Raw genomic sequence first — 27810 nt, forward strand, 5'->3', positions numbered from 1 at the left:
ATCTACTGCTATGATATCATGCAATTCCTGTACTGTTGTGAATCAATACATTATTCACACCTTTCTATACCATATATGATATACGGTACACTGTATTACAATCATGCAGACTTTGTTATATGGTAGGTTATGGCACACCAATTCACTCAATGTTATTCAGATTCTGTTTTCCTTTGGTATGGCACGATGCGCCTCAGTATGACCAGCTGAGGGAATACTGTGTAGTAGCCACAACATCACCACTGTCAAGGGGCAAGACACTCAAGGCTCATACAGGGCATTCAATGGAGACCCATGTGTGAGAGAGACAAAATGCACTGCACACAACAGATTCCACTTCATTACTTGTGAAGAACAGGGTGCAAACACAGTGCAGTGGTTAGTTTTGCACTCCAATTGAAAATGACAGGACAATGCTGACCCTTTATGGGGCATCACAACAGATATTTCATTGACTTCCCCTATGTGCATTTGGAACAAGGGCCCCAAGTTTTTAACTGAAAGTGTTTACTGGTATTCATTTAATTTGCCCGACAGTAATTTTCAATCGCCCCTGGTGAGCAGGAAAGTGAGTTTGCAACATTCAGAGCTCTGGCAGATCACCCAATAGTGACGGGTAAAAGTTAGCAAACAGCATCACTAAAACACATTGTGCCATACGAAAGAAGACAACAAAGACATGGTGTTATGCAGTGCAAGTGTAGTCCCACACCCTGTAAACTATGCTATATCTGGGTCACGCCAAGCTTAGACCTTGTCACTCACATCCTGCTCGTGGGATTCCACAGTGGCCTTGTAGTCCCTCTTGTCGTCTTTCTTGAAGATGGCGCTGATCTCGTCGAAACTCTTGTTCTTTGTCTCGGGCACGAATTTCCAGGTGAAGAGGAAGAAACACACCAGCAGTCCGGCGAAAATCAAGAAGACGTAAGCCCCGAGACTGTCCTGGAATCAAAACATGGAATGAAAGAAGGGATTTGTCAAAGGTCAATTTGTCACTGTACATCGAGGTTAAAAATGGCATCCTCCGCCACAACTTCAGCTAGAAAAAAAAAGATCATAATGTGATGGTTAAAGGTTAATCCCCAGGTGGTGGTTAAAATCAATGAGCTTCATCAAATTGCAAATGAAGGGCCATTTTTTTTATGGCAGGTAAAATGATTGTATAAGTAGAGGAGGCATCCCAGTCGACTTTGTGCAATGGTCAAATTGCTCTGTAGTGCCTCCTCCTTTAAATAGATTGGTAATATATATATATTTACACGTATATGTGCACTATCCTCAAAACACTTACGGGCCCTAGCTAATTGCAAAGAGTTTGCTACAAGAGCAACTCATACCCTATCCCACCTGCAACTAAAGCCGTTGAGCTTATTGAGCTTCAGTGATTTCTAACCTTCACTTCAATCAATACAAATTTAACTTTTAATGCAAGCACAATTGTAGCTATTCTGCACTACTCGGGGGCCAAGCGGACGAGCCATAATTGATCCTAACAAGAACGAACAACAAGCTTTAGATATGCGATGCTACTACATCGTCATGGATACTATGCAAAAATCTTGTCTGCACATGTGTGAACAGCCATTCCTGTTGCCCAAACCCTGGAGGGGCATCATAACCACTCGCATCGCAGATTTAAAGCTCGCTGCTGATTCGTGTGCAAAAACTTTGCCAAGGTCGGGCGGAAAAGTCACCTGCATAAGGGGGAAAAGGAGGCCCACGGCAAAGTTCGCCAGCCAGTTGACCATGAACGCCACGCTGATGGCCGCAGGGCGGGGCCCCTGGGAGAAGAGCTCCGCCACAAACAGCCAAGGGATGGACGCTGGAGGAAGAAAATTGATTACGCATCACAGCTACTGGTATCATGTATTTTGACCTCTGAACTTTATCATCTGTGATGGCGCATCACAAACCATCAAATAGTCGTAAGACACAATTTTTCATGAGGACTAAAATGAGCTGACATTGGTCAACCTAGTTAATTTTTGTATATTGTATTTTCTGAAAGAGCAGTTGTTCTCATAAACATCCTGAAGCTTCATAAGACTAATGGGAAAGTGAAATTTTACTGTTTTCCTACATTTTTTGTCTGGTTTGTATGACTATATGTACACGTCTTACAGGTCTGTTCTCATAGTGTTGCCTGTAGATAATAACTGTTGTTTACAAACCACAACCTGTACAACTCTACCGCAATTTGGCAAAATAAGAAGTCTGTTACTTCCTACTCCACCAGCACAGCACTCCCCTCACCTCTACCCCTCTCTCTCTCTCTCCCAGTCAAACAAAATGAAAATTTATCAGACTAAGCAGGAATTGGAGGAAACAAGAAGAGTGCATGTTTATCGTACCAGGTCCGAGTCCAAAGCTGATCACAAACAGCATGACGGAGATGATACTGATATAGGAAGATCCATCCCAAGTGTCCTTGGGAGAGAAAAAGAAGAGAAATATATCATTTGCAGCTGGTTAGTGTTCGAGAAATTCATTTTCATATTTTCCTCACCAACCTGCATCAGAATTCATTACTTACCATTGCACTTTATGAAATGCCCCTCCCCCTCAAAAAAAAAAGTTCAAACTATAATTCTTCTTGAAGGTCATATAGAAAACAGTGTCATACAACCCACAAGTCATTCTTCATTTATGTGAGTTCTTTTTTTTTTCAATAAAAATGTACCTTTCATTGTGTTGAATGTGAAAGTTTGACATGGTAGAGAATCAGGAATAAAGTTTGAAGTTTTGACATGTGATTATCTACTTTAGATGTGAACTCATAAATAATGTCATCTTTGGAGCAGCACTGAGATAATTTGGAGTTTAACTAAAGATGTAAGTGAGGTAAACTGGTCTAGAAGGAAACTAATTAAAGCTGTCATAGACTTTGCCACTGCATTGGGTTGAGCGTACAGACTTGGCCCTGATAAAATCAAGAGCATGATTAAGGGAAAGTGACATAATCTGCTAATAACATGAACTTTGCCATATCGTTGAGTGCAGTACAACTGCATGTGGACCTGGTTCTTGATCAGGATTCTAACCACTTGTCTCGGAAGATCAAATTTGCACATTTGACTCCAAACTGCAGGCAATTCCCATTATAACAAAATCCTCAAGACTTACAGTTTTCTTTCATTACACTGAAATTTTGTTTTAGCCAAACAAATAAAGCCTATAAAGACACAGAGATAATAATTTTGGGACCTGAAGTTTTACTTTGATTAACTAAATTTCACTATAACTGTGTTTTCATAATGGGAGTGCACGGTCTATGGCATAAACACAGTGACTCACTGATTAAGAAGACTTGCTCCAGATGTGAACTCACCTTGAGGTTGAGGAAGATGGTAAGGGTGATGGAGAAGAGGAGCATCCCACCGAGACCAATGAGATGAAGGGTCTTCCTACCAGCCCTGTCCATCAATGGCACCTGCCGTAGGAGAGGTGAAAATCAACAATACATGCATTCCATGCACGTTATAGGAGGTAGGGCTTTTGAAAAATATGGCACTAGCATCACAGAATAATCTCCCCCAAAACATCAGAAATATTACAGAGATCGATTAATGGAAATCAATGTTAGAAACTACCCTTTTTGATAATCATCAGTAACATATTTGTTTATGCCGACAATTTCTATTTTTGGTTAAATACCACACACACACACACAGACAATTTCAGGTCATTCTGAGTTTTTTACAGCTAAATATTTATAATTATTACCATTGTAATTATCATCATCATTTTCATTACATCTTATTATCATCATTATTACCTCCGTGACGGAAGGAGGTTAAATTTTCACCGGCGTTGGTTTGTTTGTTTGTTTGTTTGTTTGTTTGTTTGTGGGCAAAACAACTCAAAAAGTTGTTGACAGATTTGGATAAAACTTGCAGGAAAAGTTGATAATAACACAAGAAACAGACGATTAAATTTTAGTAATAATCAAGCATTTTCATGGATTTTCGAAGGATTTTATATCTTTTTTGCAGATAGCGTCAATGAACTTGGGAGTTCAAAGTAGGCGTACTTTAAGGTTTGCATGCGCGCACTAAAGTGCATGCTCTGCTCTTGGGCGAGGGGTTGCACAGCTGGAAGCTGATGACGTCACAAAAGCCTTCTGAATTGGGAAATTGAATGTGTGTATGGGTAGAAATTGACTGCTTGGTGGAGGGGGTCTGCACTCTCAGAGTGCTTTTCTAGATATCATTATGATTATCATGACGTCACATTAATATAATTTGTCACAAATCAATGTAAGAAACTTACCCTTTTTGATAATTTTTAAGAACTACTATTGCAAAATGTTGAAATTCTATATTTTTGGTTATACATATGACACACACAGAGGCAATCTTTATGTCATTCTGAGTTTTGTACAGCTGAATATTTATAATCATTAACATTGTTATCATTATCATTCTTATTATTGGTATTATTACTGTCATTGTTATCATTATCATCATTATCCCTATTGACATTATTATTATACCACACCAACATAGCTTGTCACAAGTCTTCTGCTCATCTCTGAATACAATTTAATTTAAAACTATGTCATAACTAGCTCTGAAATCAATCCAATGCTTTAATACACGCAAGATCATAGCAACAACAGGTTATTACGGATATGAGTGCCTGTTTTTAGGGGGGTTTCTGTGTTGTTGTTTTTTGATAAATTAAGCGATTCCAGCAATCTAGATTTAACAGGCAATACCATACCTTGTTCAAATTATCTTTAATAGTAGACCTACAGAGAAATCAGGCATTTAAATGAATGCATGAATACATACATACACATACACACCATACACACACACTCCCTCTTCCCTCACCCTGACTTTCCATACTTCCTGCCGAATCATCTCTGTTCCAGCAAGAATTCACCAACTGCTCAGAAACTAACAGCTGCCATCCTGTACTGACGTGGGACCATCTGTCACACAAGCCACAACTATGTGACCTTTTGACCTTTCCAATTTGAGGAAGGTAATGACATTCATTATACTATCAGCATGAAGTGTACATTCCTTTGAAGGTGACCTTCAAATATCCACACAATCTGAAATGTATGGCATGACAAGTAGAATTATGTGACTGATAAGACTATCAAACTATTTTGGCTGTCTTCTTCCAACATGTACATCGCACCAAGGAGGTTCTGGAGAATGGAGTCACAACCGTCTTATTTCCTTTGCTAGATGGTCGAAGCCGCCGCTCAAAAATATTTGAAGCATGTGCCAAACAGGATCTGCCACGCAGATAGGAAATGAGCGAATAGAAATTGAGCAAAAAAAGCTGAAATTAAGATGAAAATTACTCGACTGGGCATACCCGGGCACTAATCTGATATATCTATTAAAAAAGAATTATACTTCAAGATTATTCCATATTAGTTTCATTTGTGGAAATTAAGCGGAAAAGTGATAAAACCAGCTTTCCAGGATGGTACAGTTTTAAACAGTTTCACATGATACAGCTCTGATTTACACTTTTGCGCAAATTTCTGGATGGAATTGACTTTTGTTTTACATGCTTTATCATTACGTGAAATTTCATTTCATTTAATAAATAAATAAGCAAAATATGGCCAACATTATGACAACGTTCAAAATGAATCTTCAGATTGCTCAGCAAGATGGCGGCTTGGAACATCGATCATCAAAGGCATAAGTGCACCTGTGGAATTCTTTTGTACATCAATAGAAATCTGACAACTGTTTGAATAATTACAGCCAGTTGGAAATCCCATGTTTTAAACCTCCTTGATCGTACATAAATGAGATGTATTTTATCCTATAGCACTGCACTGATCCTAGCGAGTCCTTCCAATTTCCAAACAACTGAGGGTTTTTTGTGTGTGGTTTTTTTTAGTGTGTTTGTTTGTTTCTGTTACCAAAAAAAGTGTATTTTGCATCAGCATGTTGTTTAAAAAACCCCAAAGAATGTGACAATGTAAAATCATGTTCAACTCTCAAACCATCGCTTTAATAGTTAGTTTAAGTCAGGTAGTAGCCCCCTTGAGGAGAACCCCTGGAGAAAACCTGAGGTGTAATTTCACACCCACATTGCATAATGCTACCAGTGGTCAGCAAATACCGGTGCATTTACACATGATACACAACCAAAGATCAAATTATAATTTGTCTTCCTCTTTGTCTTCCACTCCCCATCCGTCTGATTTCTTTCTTTCCTTCTATACCTCCCTCTACCCCCCCTTCTTCTCCCCACCCATTTATCCCTTCTCGCTCTCCCCCCCCCCCCCTTCCACACTACAGCACATAATCCCTAACCAGACAGAACAGCTATGCTGTACAAGGAAACAGACATGATCACATAGCTCAATCACCCAGTACCATCACCATCGGAGAGGTTCCTTTTCTTCTCTATACAGTGAATACCTTAACCCTCCTGCCCTCCCCTCCCCTCCCCCCACTGGAGAGTCTGTTTACCCTCGCCAGCTCCACTTACTGCACCAGTTGGCATAGCAACCAGGTTCCTTGTGAGGTATTGATGACTTAGTGGATCCAAAATTCACAACAGGGGATGAGTGTGTGTACACACCTACTCTTGATGAGTCTGGCAAATTGGCAATTTGGGGTTGAAGGTCCTTCCTTTCAGAAAAATCTTTCAACACCATGCAAACATTTTAACACCATCAAGGACTCCCAAAGAGGAAAATTGTCCTCAATAGACCTTTAAGCTGTCAAATTAATCAAATTTTTGCAAGTTGATGTCAAATCTTAAGACTATAAAAATTTTTAGTGTTGCTCCTAAAATTTATAGAGAGATTAAGGCTGTCCAGTCCATAATGCTGTCTTGCTCTGAAGAGATACTAAGAAGATCTATCTACAGCTGATTTACGGTTGTAGAAAAATGACACGCACAATGCTGATAACCGGTATTCCTTCTCCTCTACAATTATTTAACAGAAGATCTCATTGGACACTGGACTGCATAATTTACCAGAATATCTTGTAACATATTTTTCCTTTAAAGAAAGTTACTTTTTTCCACACTGTGCAGCCGAACGTGAGAAAATCAACATAAGCATAAACTCTGTTTTCTCTCCTTTGTTTCATTTTATTCATTTTTTTTCCCAACACATTGTTTGGAGGAAGGGTGAGGAAGGGGATGTCTACTGACGGATTCACGTTAGCTGCCATTACTTGTTGTTGCTGATGTTGTTGTTGTTGTTGTTGTTGCTATTGTTGTTGTAGCTGTTGCTGCTGCTGCTGCTGTTGTTGCTACTGCTACTGCTAGTGTGGTTGTTGTTGCTGCTGCTGGTATTGTTGGGGTTGTATTTGTTGTAGTATTTGTTGTTGTTGTTGTTGTTGTTGTTGTTATTGTTGTTGTTTGTTGCTGCTGTGGTTGTTGTTGTTAGTGATGGTAGTGTAAACACTTGCCATGTAAAAATTCAGAAGAGCTAATGTGCTAATGCATTTCAAAATTGGCAAGAAAACTTCCACACAATTGAGATGTCCAAACTTCAATAGGTTGCACCGTTTGATCATGGATTATAAATTAAGTCATGATTTATCTATGCCAATTGAAGGACATCACTTAGAGGTAGCATTGATGAAATTAAACATTTGCACCAAAGAATTTACATGTATGACATCGGGAAGAGATTACAGCAAGAGAACAAAATGATTGTGATGGACATCACAGGAACAGATATCATTCATTTTCTGTTTTCTTTCAAGTCTTTTTTACTTACAGTTACTAGAGCCATAAGGACGATAGCACCCCCTGTGCTGAGGGTGACGTATGGAGCAGTGTCCTCCTCAACACCAGCTGATATGAAGATTGAGGTGGAGTAATACAAAACCTGAGGGAAAAATACAAAAGGGCAGCAATGAATCCAACACAGCATGGAGTTTTATGGCCAATGAACACTTTCTTTGTCCTGTATACATTTAGACATAAACTGCATCATCAAAGTATGAAGGAATCAAAGGAAGACTGAGCTTTCGATCCATGCAGAATATATGTTAGAGGCAAAATGACAAATGACAAATAACAAGGTAAGCAGAGACGTATTAGATGGACAACACACAACATGCACTGTCTGGGAGGGGCTAGGGACACAGAACAGAGAAAAAAAGTAGAAATTACGCGGTGCGTAATATATGTCCCCGCCGGAAGTAGCATTTAGTAGCAAAATGTACAATATAGGTAAAAACTCAAGGTCAAAGGTCAAAGAAGTCAAAGGTCAAAATTCTGTGTACAAGTTTTGAAGCCCTCACCTAGTGCCATCACATAAAGCAAACGGAAGTGAAATCTGGTGAGAAATGGCGAAGGAGTAGCATTTTGTAGCCAATGTACAATATAGGTCAAAAATCAAGGTCAAAGGTCAAAGAAGTCAAAGGTCAAAATTCTGTGGAGAAGTTTTGAAGCCCTCACGTAGTGCCATCTCATAAAGCAAACGGAATCGAAATCGGGTTAGAAATGGCGAAGGAGTAGCATTTTGTAGCAAAATGTACAATACAGGTCAAAAATCAAGGTCAGAGGTCAAAGAAGTCAAAGGTCAAAATTCTGTGTAGAAGTTATGAAGCCCTCACCTAGTGCCATCACATAAAGCAAACGGAATCGAAATCGGGTGAGAAATGGCGAAGGAGTAACATTTTGTAGCCAATGTACAATGTAGGTCAAAAATCAAGGTCAAAGGTCAGAGAAGTCAAAGGTCAAAATTCTGTGTAGAAGTTTTGAAGCCCTCACCTAGTGCCATCACATTAAGCAAACGGAATCGAAATCGGGTTAGAAATGGCGAAGGAGTAGCATTTTGTAGCCAATGTACAATATAGGTCAAAAATCAAGATCAAAGGTCAGAGAAGTCAAAGGTCAAAATTCTGGGTAGAAGTTTTGAAGCCCTCACCTAGTGCCATCACATAAAGCAAACAGAATCGAAATCGGGTTAGAAATGGCGAAGGAGTAGCATTTTGTAGCCAATGTACAATATAGGTAAAAAATCAAGGTCAAAGGTCAAAGAAGTCAAAGGTCAAAATTCTGTGTAGAAGTTTTGAAGCCCTCACCTAGTGCCATCACATAAAGCAAACGGAATCGAAATCGGGTAAGAAATGGCGAAGGAGTAGCATTTTGTAGCCAATGTACAATATAGGTAAAAAATCAAGGTCAAAGGTCAAAGAAGTCAAAGGTCACAATTCTGTGTAGAAGTTTTGAAGCCCTCACCTAGTGCCATCACATAAAGCAAACGGAATCGAAATCGGGTTAGAAATGGCGAAGGAGTAGCATTTTGTAGCCAATGTACAATATAGGTCAAAAATCAAGGTCAAAGGTCAAAGAAGTCAAAGGTCAAAATTCTGTGGAGAAGTTTTGAAGCCCTCACGTAGTGCCATCACATAAAGCAAACGGAATCGAAATCGGGTTAGAAATGGCGAAGGAGTAGCATTTTGTAGCAAAATGTACAATACAGGTAAAAAATCAAGGTCAGAGGTCAAAGAAGTCAAAGATCAAAATTCTGTGTAGAAGTTATGAAGCCCTCACCTAGTGCCATCACATAAAGCAAACGGAATCAAAATCGGATGAGAAATGGCGAAGGAGTAGCATTTTGTAGCCAATGTACAATGTAGGTCAAAAATCAAGGTCAAAGGTCAGAGAAGTCATAGGTCAAAATTCTGCGTAGAAGTTTTGAAGCCCTCACCTAGTGCCATCACATAAAGCAAACGGAATCGAAATCGGGTTAGAAATGGCGAAGGAGTAGCATTTTGTAGCCAATGTACAATATAGGTCAAAAATCAAGGTCAAAGGTCAGAGAAGTCAAAGGTCAAAATTCTGTGTAGAAGTTTTGAAGCCCTCACCTAGTGCCATCACATAAAGCAAACAGAATCGAAATCGGGTTAGAAATGGCGAAGGAGTAGCATTTTGTAGCCAATGTACAATATAGGTCAAAAATCAAGGTCAAAGGTCAAAGAAGTCAAAGGTCAAAATTCTGTGTAGAAGTTTTGAAGCCCTCACCTAGTGCCATCACATAAAGCAAACAGAATCGAAATCGGGTAAGAAATGGCGAAGGAGTAGCATTTTGTAGCCAATGTACAATATAGGTCAAAAATCAAGGTCAAAGGTCAAAGAAGTCAAAGGTCACAATTCTGTGTAGAAGTTTTGAAGCCCTCACCTAGTGCCATCACTTAAAGCAAACGGAATCGCAATCGGGTTAGAAATGGCGAAGGAGTGGCATTTTGAAGCAAAATGTACAATATAGGTCAAAGGTCAAGGTCAAAGGTCACAACTGAAATTCTGTGTAGAAGTTTCAAAGCTCCCATGTAGTGCTATCATATAAAGCAAACAGAATCGAAATTGGCTCATAAATGACAGAGAAGTAGCAAATTGAACATTTTGATCACACACGGACGCACAGACAGACAGACGGACGGACACACGGGGACACACACGTACGGAGCCCGTTTCATAGTCCCCTGCTCGAACTCGTTCGGTGGGGACAACAAAAGGTGTAGGTTAGGTGTCACAGGCAGGGAGCCAAAAAGGTATTGAGGGGGGATTTAAGCAAATGGGTGAGCAAAGCATATAAGTATAAAGGACATACATTTCTTGCATCCATAAGTTACATTTTATCAGAATTCTGAATAGTAATTTATGTACAGAATATAGCTGCAAAGAACAACTTAATTTATACACAAGATCGAAAAAGACTGATGTGTATTCTCATTCATGAACGGAACTGGAGATTTTGGAACATGCTGTACATGTCAGGCATGCGAAGATTGTGCACAAAGAATTAAATCTAATTTATAGTTGAGGCAAAGGAGTCGGTGACTCACCGCGTTGATACCGGACAGCTGCTGCGACAGCTGCATGATGATGCTGATGACCAGCGGCCAGCGCAGTGACCGCTTCTTGAAGAGCTCGACGACCGTTATCCTCTCCTCCCTGGTCTCCTCCTCGTATTCCTGCCTCATCTCAGCCATGTCTGCATCCACGTCGGTGTCCTTCCGTAGCCACTCCAGACCTGTCACACGTGGTAGCACAAACACTCCTTGCTTAGCTAACCAAGGCCTACCAATCATGGCATACACATACAGAAACCTGTTGATTAACCTGTTGAGAACGAGTCCCGAGTTTACTCGAGCCAGTGTCTATGGGAAAAGCATGTTGTAGCAAAATCAGCCCGTCCTCAATGGGTGAAAGGGATAGTTTAGCATTGGTTGAGATGAGGATTCAGCTTCTAACTTTTTGCCAGATACTTTGAAACCATTCTATGAAATGAGCATACAATTTAAGAGGAATTCAGAGTTTATTTGATGAAAATCGGTTTTGGAATTGCTGAGATATCCAAAAACAAAGTAAATCAAAGTGATTGCAATGAAAGGTGGGTCCCCCCTTTTATTAGCTTCACTTTGTTTTGATATCTCAGCCATTTCAAAGCCGATTTTTATCAAATAGATGTTAAATTTCTCTTGAAACTACATGCTCTTTCATATTTTTTAAGAGGTTTCTCATTATATCACCGAAATGTGACAGAAACCTGAAGTTAGGTGTCAACCAATACTACATGATCCCTTTAACCAAGGCCTACCAATCATGTCACACACATACAGAAACCCGTCGATTGACCACTCAAGACCTGCTGAACATAATGTAATGATAACAATACTGAAAAGGAAGATACACGGTACTTTCACAGCATGAAATCTTCGTGAATTGGAGCTGATGGCCTTTTTGTGCAGCATGAAGTTTTCACAAATTGTCACTGGCATTTAACGCATATAGCGTAGACAAGCATTTTTGTGTGCATTTTAATTTCGCAAATCTTGGCTCTCGCAAAGTTAAAATGCACTCAAACGTTTCTCATTTTACAGTATATTAATTTCTAAAGCCCAGAACCTCTGTACAAATATTCTTCTGCACTGAAACGGCTCCTGATAAACTTATACAACAGAAGAAAGTGAAATCAAATAATAATTGAATAACAAATAGGACAAACATGCTCCTTGCTTGGTTACCCAAAACCTACAAATCATTGGGCACATACCACTCAAGACCTGTCTAACATAGCACATACACAAACAGAAACTCCTTGCCTGGCCATTCAGGACCAGCCACAAACATAGCACACAAATACATACACACACATACACAGAAACTCCTTGCTTTGAACCATTCAAGGCCTGCCTAACATAGCATACACACATATGGAAACTCCTTATTTAGCTACTCAAGGACTGCCTAACATAGCGCACACACACACACATACAATAACACTTTTATATAAAATGTTCTCCCTATGGAAGTCTTTGGAGAATACTGAATAACCCCCACCCCCTACCCCAGTCAAAAGGATCCTTGTATCACTTACTCTTTCGGCTAGCCTCCTCCTCTCCCTTGTTGATGAGGAGGTAGCGGGGACTCTCTGGGCAGAAGGGTAGGACCAGGAGCTGGTAGACTGCAGGGACGGCCGTCAGACCCAGCAGCAGCGGCCACCATCTGTCCGTACCTGTAAAATACAGAGCAATTTTCAAGACGTACTACTGCTGCTTCATGAAGTGTGTTGATATTGTTCAAAATCTTGATGTTTTGATTTCTCATGTAACACCGGGTGCCTGCTTCAGATGTCAAAAATCATCTTCTTATACAAAGTAACAGACTGGAGAATACTTGAGAAAACAAGACATTGTCCTTCACTTTTCCTTGACACCTTCAAACTGCTGTACACTTCAAATCCTGAGGGTTGTGAACATAACAGGATGTAATATAATTTTGTTTTTTCAAGTGTTGTCGTATGCTGCCTCATTCATAAAACTTTATGGATAGCCAGGGCAAAATTAGTCTTTGATTTGACAGTGGTCATGTAGGTTTAGTAACGACAGTGTATTCTGTCACTGGAAAATAATCTCACGCTGAAATAAATCCAAGAGAGTAAGGATACAGCATCAACAAAAAATGAAATGGATGAATGAAAGATCAGTACATCAGAACAAAACATCATTTTCATTGGCCTAATTTGGTGCATATATTGCTATGCCAACATTCTAAAATCTAAATTTTTATTATCTGCGACTAAATAGTGTAACTTTTGCAATTTTCTTGGCTTCGGAATCCTTACAATGTGGCCACTAATCACATCAGACACCCTCTTACCTAATACTACAGGAAGACCAAGAATCTGAGAGATCAGGATACCGGAAGCCACGCCCAATTGGTTGAGGACACCAACACCCCCTCGCAGGTTGAAGGGGGCAATCTCTGACAGGTACAGGGGCACAAAACCAGTGTTGAGACCTGCACAGGAGGGGACAGAGTAGAGGGATGGGATGGGCATGGAGGATGGAGAGGGAATGGGGATGGGGAGAGGATGGGGATGGGGAAGGGAGGGAGAGAGATGGGAAGGGGATGAGGAGGAGATGGGATAGGGAGGGGATGAGGGAGGAGATGGAGGAGGGGTGGAGAGGGAGAGGGGACAGGGATAGGGATTGGAGATGGGGAGGGAGCAGAGAAGGAGATGGAAAATGGGATGGGAATGGGGATAGGGAGGGAGAGGGAATGGGGATAGGGAGAGGGAATGGGGAAAGGGAGAGGGAATGGGGATAGGGAGAGGGAATGGGGATAGGGAGAGGGAATGGGGATAGGGAGAGGGAATGGGGATAGGGAGAGGGAATGGGGATAGGGAGAGGGAATAGGGTGGGGAAGGGGATGGGAGATAGGGAAGGGGATGGGGAAAGGGATGGAGAGGGAGATGGGGAGGGAGAAGGGATGGGGTGGGAGAGGGGGTGGGAGAGGGGATGGGGAGGGGATGGGGAGGGGATGGGGAAGGGATGGGGATGGGATGGGGGAAGGGATGGGGAGGGAGAAGGGATGGGGTGGGAGAGGGGATGGGGAGGGGATGGAAAATGGGATGGGCAGGGGATAGGGATTGGAGAGGGAGGGGATGGGGATGGGGAGAGGATGGGGGAGGAAGACAAAGTTTACAGAAATGAATGCAGTTAAACACATGCTATACATGTCCATGCTTTTCTCATCGCTAACAGTAGGCAGTGTCAATGCCATCATACTAAATCTTTTTTTCAGTTGTCACATAAATTTTTAACTCACAAATATCTGTTCAAACCTTGGAAATCAACAGCAGGTGACAAAAAAGATTATGCATGAGAGACAGACAGAAAGAAGAGAAAAATGTAACAAAATAAGTGAGAGAAGGGTATAAATCAATTACAGACAAATATAGGTCACAGAAATTCAGGTCAAAAAGGAATATTGTCTAGTGGAACAGTTTAGATATTAATGAATTATAAAAATTCATCCTTAGTCATAACAATGTCCAAATTTTACAGCCAATGAGTTAAGGGCATGGATATTAGGCAGCTGCTTAAACAGACACTCTGGCAGCAAGAGACAAACCACTGATAAGCCTTTCTCCACTCAAAATTTATTGGTCATTCTCTTACAATTGAATATTTCTCTTTGATGACTTACAAAAGCTCAGAGGAGGGCATACCCTCATATTCTCACAAGCGTTCTCTATCCATGATATGATAAAGAGTGACAACAAACAAAACTTGACCTCTACTCCTTCTGTTTCAACTGTTTGTATTTTCATGCGCAGCAACAGCGCATGTACAGTATCAAAGCTCCAGGCATTATTTCCGACACTATGGAGAATATTGAACACCAGCCCTATAGAACAGTCTAAGAAAAAAGAATAGCCTTCAAAGGAAGACTCGTAACATAAAATTTTACAATTGACTGACGATGAAAACATGGTACTTTAGAATTGTGTGCATACGACTTAAATTCCCGAAGTGCCCTCCCTGTTCAGTAATGGGTAGGCAGAACATTAAGTGATGATCGACTGTGCTCTAGCAGTAGATTAGTACTGTATACGCCGAAATCTTTTCATGAGGTTTTTATTTTCATGAGTTTCACGAGTCAGGAGCCATTCGCAAAATCAAAGACACACGAAAAAATTTACTCTGATCTTGATATGAACGTGACGGACTGGTATACACATTTCTCTGTTCAGTTCAGTACTCCACGATCGTGAATTTAACCACTCACGAAATCATTGGGAAGTCCTGATTCGCGAAAATTGAGACTCGCTAAATATATGTATGGCGTAATACAGTATTTCTCAGCAAGTTGCATGCAATTCACTCTAGAGGAAGATCGATGGATACTGCAATGGCTCTATTTGTTTTCAATTATGAAACATTGCGTAGCAACCACAATCGCACAAGCTCTGAGATTGTGAAACTGTCAGCGAATTTTTTTGGCTAATATTTTGCTAATTTTGTGGTTACAAAATGAAATGATATCATGTTTAGTGTTATGTTGAACATTTTTATGCATATTTTAGAGTGAACAACAACAGTTTCTGTGTGCACATAAATTAAGTTATATTACTTATATTGTGCCAAATCCACTCTGTACAGTGCTCAGGGTGCATTTAAAATACAGAGCAAAATTAAGACCAAAGCAAACAAGTTTTTTAATGTTTTATGAAGGAGAGAATTTTGTTTTCTGTTTAAATCTTAATCATTGAGATGTTGACACTTCATAAATTTGTACCCCACTCCCAACTGCACACTGACAATTAACTATCACCTGTAAAAGGGGGGGGGGGCGGTAAAACCATGGTAACAATAAGCAAACACTTACCACAGTTCAGGCCAATGATGAGGCGGCCAACAATAAGCATTTCATACGAGGACGCCATCTTGGCAAATCCAAGGAGTGCTGCCCCTGCAAAGGCCACAATGTTGTTTGCCAACATGCTTCCTTTCCTGAAGGTTGGGAACATCAAAAATATCAAACATGAATATGCCAATGAATAATACAGATATTGATATAGATACATATACACACATACAAACATTCATACTTTATGAGAAGAAATGTGCAAAAACCGTGACAACACATTGACTGAGATTAGAACCACACCTGAAAAACCACCACATTTTTTCTTATATACAACAGACACATGCACGTACATACAGTACATACATTCATACATTCATACATATTGATGACATGTTCCCTTTAATACTTAAAGCCAATTTGTAATTTAAAAGGTGAAAACTACAGATTTTGACCATAAACTACTGACTCTAGGGACAATAACAACAGCAGACTACGAAACACTAGTTACGTTCAGACAGTGATCCTTCACCTCAAGGATTTTATTTAAGCTAACTTATAGGATAAGCTCTATGGGGCACCAAGTGTGGCACGGTCGATTTCATTGTGAAATCAGTCATTTCATCGATGAAGTGGCCATATCATCACAAAATGACTGATTTCATAATGAAATCGACCATGCGACACTTGGCGCCCCATAGTGCTTATCCTCGAAGTTAGCTTATCCTAGAGGTCAAGGATCACCGTCTGAACATAACTAGTGACTTTGATGAACTCCTTCTGGCATCAATCCAAAAAATGACACTTTAATTTTCCTGATATTTGAACAATAAAACGTGACAATACATAGACAGAGATTACAGATGCACACATTCATAGAAAATATGATTATCATAAAACATTTTAGTGAATCAATGAAACATTACTCCTTTATCTTTTGTTTGTTGACTGTTTTGTCTGCTCAAGTGATGGTAACATCTCCTGTCACTCCAAACATTATCTTTTCCTATTAAAGTCTTGTGTTTACATTTGTCAGTGTGTTGATGATGAATTGATCAAGCATAGAGATATTTCACCCCCTTTAAGTTATCATTTACACCTTAGAAACAAAACATATTTCATGTATAAAGGTCCTGTTTACCTTTGGGAGCAGTGATTCAAAACATGTTCAAGATATCACTTTTTGTGCATATATATGTGTAGGTCAGTTGTATCACAAAACATCTTACCATAAAGTTTTGCAAGAAAGCCTGACAGCAAAGGAGATATCACTATTTTTCTCATCAAACCATAACTGTTTCTAGACGGTTCAGTCTGGAAACATTTTTATTATAACTATTGTTCACACTTTGTATATTTAACATTACTTAACATTGATTATACTGGTCAAAATTTTTACATTGGTTGTTTCTATCCCTAACTCACATTTCAGAACTATTTTGAAGCAATAATGCTGGGTTTTTGTTTCATCTGCAAATGGTAAATTATGCCTATAATAGTGTGATCCCATAGCACACAGCAAGATCCCAGAACACAGCTAGGATATCTCGCTGACCTCTGAACATAAAAGTTGGTTATAATATATGCTTCACTTGACCTTTAAAGGGTGTGTACAGTTCTGGTCGAGGTGTAGATTTAGCTTTTAATGTTTTGCGAGATATTCCGAAACCACTCTATGAGATGTCAAAGAGCATGCAGTTCTAAGGGGTATCAACTGTTTATTCGATGAAAATCGGTTTTGAAATGGCTGAGATATCCAAAAACAAGGTGAAACAAAGAGATCCTAATAAAGTTGTGGCATGTCGCCTTTTATTATTAGCACATTTTTGGATATCTCAGCCATTTAAAAATCGATTTTCATCAAATAAGCATTGAATCCTTCTTAAAATTACATGCTCTTTCATATTTCATAAGAGGCTTTTCATTATCTCACTTAGGAATGTTAAAAACATGAATCCCTACCTCAACCAGTACTGTACAGTCCCTTTAAACTCTGTCACATGACCCAGTGCAGCACACTACCCATGTGTGTCACATGACAGCATGTCTCCAATATATCAAGGAAAGGAAATAACACACAAGAATGTGCTTCCGACACAGACACACCATTAGACAAGCCATGTAATGGTAGATATAATGTTCTTCCTTGCACCGATTTTTCAATTTTCTGTGCAGCATGCAGTCTGGCAGGCTATCTAACTAGTTCACACTCCCTTTTTGGAGAGCAATACCTCTCCGCATTTAAATCTATCAATTTATAAGTACAGTCGTTTAATAAAAAGAGTATAAAAAAATTCATCATAAGCCCTTTTTACACTTGTGTTTCTTAACCCCGTATTTTCTCTGACCAAGGACCATCATTAATCCCGTACCAATTTTTTCAGCTTTTTACAATTGCCAATAAATCCCGTACTAAGCTCTTGTCCTGGGCTAAGGAGAAAACTGACCTTTTCACACTCATATTTCTTAATAGTCCCGTACTTTGTGGGGTTCGGGCTTCGTCTCCGTCGCTTTTATAGCCCTGGATTATTTCTTCGTCCTGTTTACACTCGCTTGCTTGGCACCGCAATTGCCGGGTTAGCTTGCGGTGCTAACCCTGCTTTTTTGCAGGGCCAGATAGTATGGGATTATCAGTGGGGCTAGCCCACTTTCGCAAAAACAAGTGCAAACAGAAAGTGGGCTAATATAAAGGAAAGTCCGGTACCAACAGTGGGGCTAAGGCCCCCTCCCCCTCCCCCTCCCCCCCTCCCCTTAGCCCCACCGTTGGTACTGGACTAAGCAAAAATTTGCAAGTGTAAAAAGCGCTATAGTTGCATGTTTAGAACTGGAAAGTTAAAGTTTCTCATATTTTCATGTGACAGTGAGATACCCGGTAAGTTTTAATACACTTGTAATCACATTTAAAATTCAAAGGAAGAAATCATTTTTCATAGGCCCTCTGTACTCCATCAAAGTTTTTTTCCCCCTTCTCTCTCCCTCTCTGAGGACTGCAACTGACATTGAAATGTCATGATATCTAGTACAATTTCAACCTTGTGTATGGACTTCATTTGGAGTAGAATGTGATACTGAGAGTAAACAGCATTCCTGTCGGGTATTTCGTACTTGACTGATTGACTCAAGCATATTTTTAGCGGGCAATGGTAATTTCACACAAATTTCAGGTCTATATGAGTCAATTCTTTATAGGGAAGACCCTCATTCTGGAAAGAATTTGAAACATGGCAAACTACCACCAGAGCTTTACACTCCAGGGGTGGTATTCTGTTATCCTTCCTAAATTATAGTAAACAGGAAGAAATTTCTTCCTAAGTCAGGATTTTTTCCTAAGTGGTATTCTGAAAATCTTCCTTAGTTTCCTCCTAAGTGTCTTCCTAACCTTTTTTCCATAGACTTAGGATCAAACTTAGGAAGATATACATATAGGATGAGATATTATGCAAATTTCTGACTTAGGAAGAGGATGGTATTCTAGAATGCACTTAGGAAAGAATTTTAGGAAGATAGTTAGGAAAGCCCCACCCCTGTCCTAAGTATGTTGTTAAGATATAGCAAGCTGCAAAACACTGTGATAGGCGCCTGTCATTCACTGCGCGCAAAATGTAATTTGATGCACGAAATGGGCATGAAAAAGGGGACATGCTGTGCATACGTGTACTTAACCCTATATCATAATAATACATATGCAATTGTGATTGGTTGGTTCCTTATGATACGGCCTTTTGTATTGGCATAAGAAAGGATGTGGGCGGGGATAAGGATGGCCTAATTTACATTAAGAAGTTCCTTGGAAGAAATTTCAGAATTACCAATTCTGTCTTTCCTAGGCACTTCCTAACTTTCTGACTTAGGGAGAAACTTAGAAAAAAAAAATGGAAAATTTTCAGAATACCACCTTAAGTCATTTGAAAGAGAAAAAAAAATATGTATAACTATACCCATGTAAGCTATTTTCCCACTATAAGGAACCATACTGCCCAAATGTGAATTTAATTTGCCCTAGGTGAGCAGGTTTATGTCACAATGCTCACTCTCCTAGCACTGCACTGTGATCACATGTGGAGAACTTTATGTTGAAGCAACCTTGAACATAATACAATACAGATTATATTGTTATATTTTACCGGGTATCCATGAATGGACTGTTAATGAATATTTTCATTCACAAAGTATCTCCAAAGGGGTTGTGATGGCTACATATGTTTCACCCGAAGATCTTTATGAATATGATGGTCGCAAAATGAGACTAATTATCTCAAATAAATATCTCACTTGCAACCTTCATCATGGAGCTAAAAAAATCTTTGCTTAGTCTCTAATGTGACCATTAATTATCTGCTGTATGCTTTAATATACTAGTAGTGCATTAAGAAAGAACACACTCTCTTAGCCTCCTCAGGAGTGTCAAAGTTCAAGGAGACAGGGCTGAGACAAAGAGACAAAAAGAGACAAAAACAAACAAACCAAGATTGATGTACTTGATACTTTCCAGGGGCAATATTTTCATTACAACGGTCAATATTTGATATTTGCACTGCATAAGGCCGCTCACATATTATACCACATAGAGCCTTCAAAATCTCTCCTTAAGTTCTCTATTGCCGATGACTACAAAAACGGTGATCAATCTCGTGAAAGCTACTAACTACATTTCTGTCAGTACAAATCTTTGTTCAAAAGACATTGGAAATACTTGTCTGAACAGAAAAAAATTGAAGAGTGATATTCTTCAATGGCATAGAGTAACTGCGTCAGTAAGCGGCCGTGCAGCCGTTCGCGGCAGGTACAACATACACGGTAATATACCGCTAAACACTGCATTGCACTGTTACATGCACACTACACATATACTAACACACTAGCAATCAACAAAAACCAACCGATAAAATGGGCACGATCTCTGACGAAAGTGAAATTTTCTCACCTAAATGACGACATATCGCATCCAAAATGAAATTTTCGGTACTTCTTAACATAACAGTTAAGAAACAATGGTCCAAGAAACTTGATTTTTTGTCGTTTTCTCGATGTTCATGGATTTTGAAAACATATCCTCACGTAAAATAGAACTTTCGCGAGCCGATATGGGCCGCCATTTTTTTCGGAAAGTGGATGTTACCATCGAAAAAATGAGAAAAACACGAGAAAGACATCAACAACACCGCCAGAATTGCGATCTTGTTTGCGGCCAATGCATGTGCGCCTGTTATTTTCACGTGCTTTCGCAATGGGATTTGGCGCTTACGCAATGTTCGCGAGACATGTGAAGGCGTTCAGCTAAAGATCGCGGAGCACGCGCGTATTGCATAGGGATTGTACATCGTGCCGCAAGCAGAAATACTACGTCGCATATCGCCCTTATCGGCGAAAATTGTGAAGGGTTTTGCCCTGGTAAATCATGAAAACTGCGTTGGTCAATGGTAAATTTCTTTTATGAAAACAATTGCGTTAATGAATAATCTTGTCTAAGACATATGAAATGGTTGAAAATAATTTGCCTGATTTGTTGGAAAAACCCTTAACAATGCTTAAACTGCTGCAAGCGGGATATTTTACTCTAGTCATGTACATGTACCTGTAGTTTCATCACTTCTTGCTATTCCTTTTCCAGTGTGTTTGATTTTTTTTTTCTTTTTACATTACTTTTGCACAGAAATCCTACCAAACGTGGTACTTTAAACTACACATTGTCACTAAAGTGGGCCACCAGGCTGAGGAAGATTTTTATATTGCAGGCCCTACATATAGATATGTTTATGAATAGTGTATCTGTCATACAAAAAAAAAGGATATTATATGCCCCAAAGTACCCTTACATTTTTTCACTATTGCATGATTATGTAAGCACTTAATCAGGTAATTTGGGAGGTCTGACATCCATTGCTCGTAATAGGGTTACAGATCCAAAGTTCATATCACATATAGGTTTGCAAGTAAACGTAACTTCCAGCGGAGAATGCACTACAAGATACTTCAAAAGGCCCATGGTATGTGTAAACCCAGGATGAATACTGTTCTAGATTCGAAGCAAATATGCTCTTAATGCCTGGATTTTCAGTTAACTTTCCCAAGGTGACATCTACAACAATTGTACTGCATCAAATGTGAATACTGTCTCATGCAAACTTTACAATCATCAATGCTGTACAGTGCTGTTAGAGTCAGGAATAGAACATAAACAGTAAGAGGCAAGACTATCAAGCAAATGAAATCAAAGATTACACACAAATAAGAAAAAAACAAAAGAAAACAAAAACTATTCTTAGGCACAGTCCTTGCTTTATCACAGATGTTTTCCTTGCCACTTCCCAACCAGACCCAGGAATCCGTAAACGGAAAAACGCCCCACTCTGTGTAGACATGAGTTTGTCAAACTATCGGCTTATTAGGGTCAACTGAACTGAGAATGCACATTTATATCCATTGACCATCAGGGAGAAGGGCCTACTGTTTACACTCCACACTGCTAAGCCCATCTCAAACAGGGAGGTACAGAGAGGCGGGTCTAGTGTGTGGGTGTACCTTGAGCGGCCTACTTGTGAGCTCTGCTCAGAGTTCAAGTGATAAGCTATTGAACTGACAACAATACCGAGTCAACTACGGAACCTCGACAGCAATCTTACTCTTCTGGTATTCTAATCTCGACCAACACCACACTGCCAGCAAATGAGCTAAATGACACTAGAATATTAAATCGATCATAACACCTGTCATTATTCTAATCACAACCAGCACTAAACTTAATTGCTACTCCCAGTGAGCTAAATGACACTACGATGAAGTTAATAATCACATACATATCTGTCATCCTTCTAATCACAACCAACACCAAACTAAATTGCTACTCCCATTTAGCTAAATGGCACTACTATATTCAGTCTATCATCACATCTGTCATTGGGCCATATTAGCTCCGGCACTTGTGTCTATAACTAGAGCTATTTGACTAAAACAACCATTTTTTTTTTCAAAAAAAAGAAAAACCTTCAGAACTCTGAACATAAGTTTCATAAAGCAGTCTTAAAACTTTAAAACTAGCAACAGCAACCACTTTTCGTAATGACTCTCGACAAAATGTCCTCTACTCCTGAAACATTTACGCACTTCAATACGATATCAACCCCTTTGTTCAAAAAGCTGATTTCAAGTGTCTTGAAAGAACACTAACCAATTTTCAGACAGGTTGACTTTAATAAAACTATAAAATTTACATCAAGCAGTTGTGCAGAACTACCTTCAAATTTCTCATCTCATCATCAACCAATTTTCAAAATGTGAACCTCAAATGCTCAAAATAATATCAGTGACTTATCAAAAAGTCATCTTGAAAATTCTCAAATCAATGTCGACTATTTTCAAGACTGCTCACTTCAAAACTAAAAGCACAGCACCAACCAAAGTTCAAAGAGTTGTGAAGTAGAAGGGCAAACTGCTATGTCCTGTCAACTAACCTCCCCAAGACGTTGGCAAAGAAGCCAGCTGACAGGGATCCCACCATGCCGCCGACAGCAAAGATGGCCACCGTGGTGGACCACAGGAACGTGATCTGGCTATCATCCATCGGCTCACGAGTCCTTTCGATGTTGGTGTCATTGATGAATTGCTCGATGACCTGAACAGTGATGGAGCCAGAAAGTCAACTCAATATCTCTACTGTACAAGCATGACCTGGTACTCTCTCTCTCTATGACTTTTGACAATCTGGTGGGTATAAGTCGTATCCTCAGGTGATGTTCGGTAATCCAAAGGTTTGTTGATATACAAAAGCAAAACAACATCTATGTGTTAAAATATTAGAATGAAAAGAAGGTGTAAACTTTTAATGAACCTTAAGAATTATCAAATTTCCAGTTAAAGAACTTCTGGAATGATTAACTTTTTTCGAATTTTCAGATTATGAATGCCCGGAATAACAAACCTCATTATATTTTTGCATGAACAAACCTTTGGAATAATTAACCATATTTCATTTTCACATTAAAGAACCTTCGGAATAACAAACCTCTTTTCATTTTTGCATTCATGAACAAACCTTCAAAATAATGAACCTTATCTCATTTTTGGATGAATGAACCTTCGGAATAAGAACCCTGTATCATTTTTGGATTGACAAGCCTTCGGAATAATGAACCTTCAAAATGATGAAATGTAACCATATTACTCATGAGCCATGACCAGATTTGTGTTGAACTTCATGTCTGAAAAATGAAATCAAAATTTGAAGTGAACCATCTCATGCACAGGATGCAAACGAAGTCTTGAAAGCAAGCTACATTAATGCCAGATAATCAAGGACAGGCTTTCTGGCAGTCATAGATGACAACTGTGTCGCCAAGTTTTGTCACCAGCTTCATTAATCCAAAAACTCTAGAGGGTTTACTTCCCAACATCCGTAGTGATCCAATCTGTACCAAATCCCCTTTGAAGTTGATGCTTTTTAATAGTCAATGTAAAGCATTTCATAATACATCCTAGATTTTCCATCAATTTTGACAACAGAAATTAAATTCCTTTTACACATTCAGAAATTTAGTTCTGATTTCGCATGGTTTTATGCTGGAGACATGTGCTACCTGTATAATCTTGCATGTCCTCCAAACATCGATGTTATCTTGAAAAAAAAAAAAATCAGAAAATTTATGCCACAAATATACTGGGCTATCAAATACCACTTGACCTGGCAAATGTCAATTAAATTTCCCTGGAACATCCAAAGTCTATTGGCTTCTTGTTGTTACAGTTGTAGTTTGTTTTAGAGTTTCAGCTATGTGAATACTGGTTTTTAAGAAAATGTCCAGCCAGAACATATATACAAACACTTAAAGTTACATCATCATTACATCCTAGTGAACACAACCCAAAATGGTGATCTCTATTTTCCAAATTTGCACTTCGATAACCATCATAATGACAGCAAATGGACTTCAAACCCAAGAGAATATTTGTTTGCAAACACAGTGCTTATTCAATACAGGGCAGCAAGCCTCTCAATGTTATATCGTCATGATGAACAATTTTCATACAACCAGACAAACTTGGATGCAGAGTTCTACAGATTTGTCTCCCTTCTATAACAAAATTACAGAGAACCCTGCTTCATGCAAACATCCAACGATGCAGAAGGACATCATCACACATGAGTTCTGTCTAAATTGCACAAATATGACCACAAATATGACAATTTTTTACTTTGTTGCACGTCTTCCTCTCGTCATCCAAGTGGCACACACCATTTCTTTATGTTATTCATGTACACACGCTGTGGCACAGAATGACTTACATTTTCACTTTCACATTTTCACTTTCTGCAGTTGCTTTCTTTCTACTGCTCTTATAAAATAAGTTGCTTTGCCTGTACCAAGCACAATACTGTAGTATTCCTAGCTCTTTGCAGGCTACTTGCTGACAAGAAAATAATCAATTTTGCTTCCCATGTTCTGTACATGCCCAATGGTACACGCCGGAAGTTTCTCACATTTTGCGGAGCGTTGATGACCCCAGTGTTGTATCCAAACTGGAAGGACGATCCAATGACCGCTGCAGCACAGGAGATGGCCAGCGAAAAGGTGAATCTTCCCTGTGGGGGTTGGGAGGGAAAAAAAGAAATATGAATTCTTACTCTCAGGAATTAGCCAAATAATTTTTTTTCTATCTTGGCTCATACTGGACTAGTTTCATATCTGGCCAACCTGACAAGTTTAGGTCTTTCTTAATATGCATTTCCACACAATAAAATAAAAGTTGACTGTGAAGAATCTACACTGTAAGATTAAAATCAGAGGAAAACACTGGCAAAAGTTTCATCCAAATCAGACACAGAAAATATGAGACAAAGTTACAGAATTCAAAGATCCATGTTTTCTACCAAAAAGTGATATTGGCTGCAAGCAAACCTAAAAAGTACCGGTATAAGTCTTGTGTATTAGGATGTCATCACTTCACAAGTATCCCACTAGTTGGTACATAATAATACAGTAATCATGCACTTTGTCAAGGGTGTGTCACATGGTTTCTTGAGAGAAAATGAGCTCATATTCATAACAGCATCTAGGGAGATCAGTTCATATTATATACGTACTAAAGCAATCTTGGTGCCGCACATCAATAATGTAGGTGTACCGGTACTGCTAGCTGGCAATTAAGACTTTGCAGTTTGCAAAACAAGACATAAATTTTCATTGGCAACCACAAGAGAGCTGATAATTACTGCAAACGTTCCACTCCCATTACACCCGGTAATGACCGCGGCCAAAGTCCAGTGTGTAGGGAAGTGTTTTATGGACATTGCCATAGGTGCTCCTGCTGCTGTTACCATTCTCAAAGGAAAATCTCATTTTTCTTGAAAGAGCCAGTCACTATTGCGCCTTGTGGCAAAAATCCAATCTACTGAGAGGTATTTAAAACAAAGTATTTAATTTGTGCAGGTGTTTGTGTGTGTGAGTAAATGTGGTATCAATTATTTTTGAAATTCTGCTCTTTATACTAATTACTATTAAAGTAAATAAGCTAGCTAGAGATGTCATCACTATTAAACAGACAAATATTTGTATGCTTCTTGAATGTTTCTCAAAGAACACAGAACTAAAAGAAGCGTACCAATACGTAAATCTGTTATGCAGAACGCTGTTATTTTCGCGAATTTCATGAATCAAGGTTCGATCACGAATCTAACAGCATGCAAAAATGTTGCCATGTGATACAGGTTGCACATTAAGGATAGTGTCAATGTCAATTTGCGAAAACAACATCTTGCGAAAATGGCTGTGACCTCACCATTCATGAAAATAACAGCTCAATACAGTATACTGTAAATTTATGTAACAATATATTTCTATTTCAAGACCTTATCTCTAAAGACTCTAGATAACGTTAGATATCTACACGGGCTCACAGCCCCTAAAGTTCATTGAAAGATTCTGTTTGCTGAACGCAGCATTTTAAACATGAAAACTACACATCACTGATATTCTCTTCATAACATTAACAGCTCAGAAGGCGAAGATTTCTTTTGCTTGACAAAGTTTGCAAAATTTTGCAAATTATTCCTGAGATGTGTGAGCAAGGGCATACTAGTAAACACTTCCGACATACTCTTTGAGCAAATGTTAATTTGTTGTGGACTTGTTGAAGCTGAGGTTAATGAATGTTAATCTATTAATTATTTTAAGAAAGTTAGAGTAAATTTATCTATCTAACTAATAGCAATACTTCAATACCTCAACTGTTACACGTTACTAGTCATTAAACACAAACCTATCTCGACGCAATACAATTCATTATAAAATTCCATTCTGGCCTTTCTTATCGCTACTTCACGTCAGTACACGTTGCTGGCTAAGTACAAGTGTATTAAACTCGAAAAGCAGCGGCACACCGGGGTGAGGTACGGTACCGGCCCTCAGCCCTGAGCTGAGCGATTGAGCTTGGCCCATCCCACCCAACCACCCGGCTCGCGCCCCGCCCGCCCGAGCCCCGTCGCGTCTTCCCCTCTAACATGTTAGAGATATGGCGAGGTCTCAATTCCCTTGTAATTTCCACTGCAAAATTTGAAGACAACTGAATATGCGGCGGAAAATACTTACTGGTTTTGGCGTATCCATCTTCTTGTCACCACTAAGCTCCATAGCCTCCTTCTCCTTGTTGCTCATGGTTTTTAACACAGGTATCCTTGCTCCAGTAAACAGATTTACACGTGACAGTGATTATGTCATACACTTCAATCAGCAGCATGCAAACTATACATAACCACACCATGTAACGTCCACACACGTTCTGTACACGATCATTGATGCAACACCAGTCTCGTGTGTGCATTTATCTCTCGACCCCAGAGCGGGTTGACGCCCTCTATTGGTAGATCTTTACAATGTAGTCGGATCATAACCGCTGCCATTCTCAGCGATCTAATCTTATTTCACTTGTTGAATATTGAACAAATTCTTTCATCTATTTTCTCGTTCTTACACTTTGTCTTATTCATGATAACAATTGAAGATTTCGACACTCATAAAGTACAGTGAAAATTCATTATTCTGTTGAAAATCTTTATTGTTATGTACCATGTATAGTCTATTATATATAATAGACTCAACCAAAATGTGGAACATCAAAATGCAGTACTAGTCTTTCTTGAGGACAACATGATCCTGGAAGACGTATGGTGTATCGGACCCATTGAGGACCGTCGACCTTAGAATTCAA

At 39.3% G+C, this 27810-nt stretch overlaps 1 protein-coding gene across 1 annotated transcript; it reads right to left on the reverse strand.

Moving 5' to 3' along the window:
* Positions 1–215: 215 nt before the first annotated feature.
* On the reverse strand, positions 216–27339 carry LOC139708509 (solute carrier family 2, facilitated glucose transporter member 3-like). Its single transcript, XM_071620456.1, has 12 exons — positions 27192–27339; positions 25085–25186; positions 23061–23221; positions 15631–15755; positions 13117–13257; positions 12335–12472; positions 10800–10987; positions 7721–7831; positions 3329–3430; positions 2352–2427; positions 1695–1822; positions 216–942 (listed from the first exon to the last, which is right to left on the reverse strand). The coding sequence occupies exons 1-12, from the start codon at positions 27255–27257 to the stop codon at positions 748–750; spliced, it is 1533 nt and encodes a 510-aa protein (XP_071476557.1). The 5' UTR covers positions 27258–27339; the 3' UTR covers positions 216–747.
* Positions 27340–27810: the final 471 nt, after the last annotated feature.

The sequence above is a fragment of the Diadema antillarum genome, unplaced genomic scaffold (assembly GCF_040938485.1).
Source record: "Diadema antillarum isolate AM-2024a unplaced genomic scaffold, OU_Dant_1.0 seq00001343_RagTag, whole genome shotgun sequence".
NCBI lineage: Eukaryota > Metazoa > Echinodermata > Echinoidea > Diadematoida > Diadematidae > Diadema > Diadema antillarum.

Coding starts and splice junctions, on each gene's coding strand:
- LOC139708509 (XM_071620456.1), bottom strand. CDS start 27,257: ATGAGCAACAAGGAGAAGGAGGCTATGGAGCTTAGTGGTGACAAGAAG. Junction 15,756..23,060: donor TTTGCCAACGTCTTGGGGAG/GTTAGTTGACAG, acceptor CCCAACCTTCAG/GAAAGGAAGCATGTTGGCAA. Junction 12,473..13,116: donor TGGTCTTCCTGTAGTATTAG/GTAAGAGGGTGT, acceptor TGTATTTTACAG/GTACGGACAGATGGTGGCCG.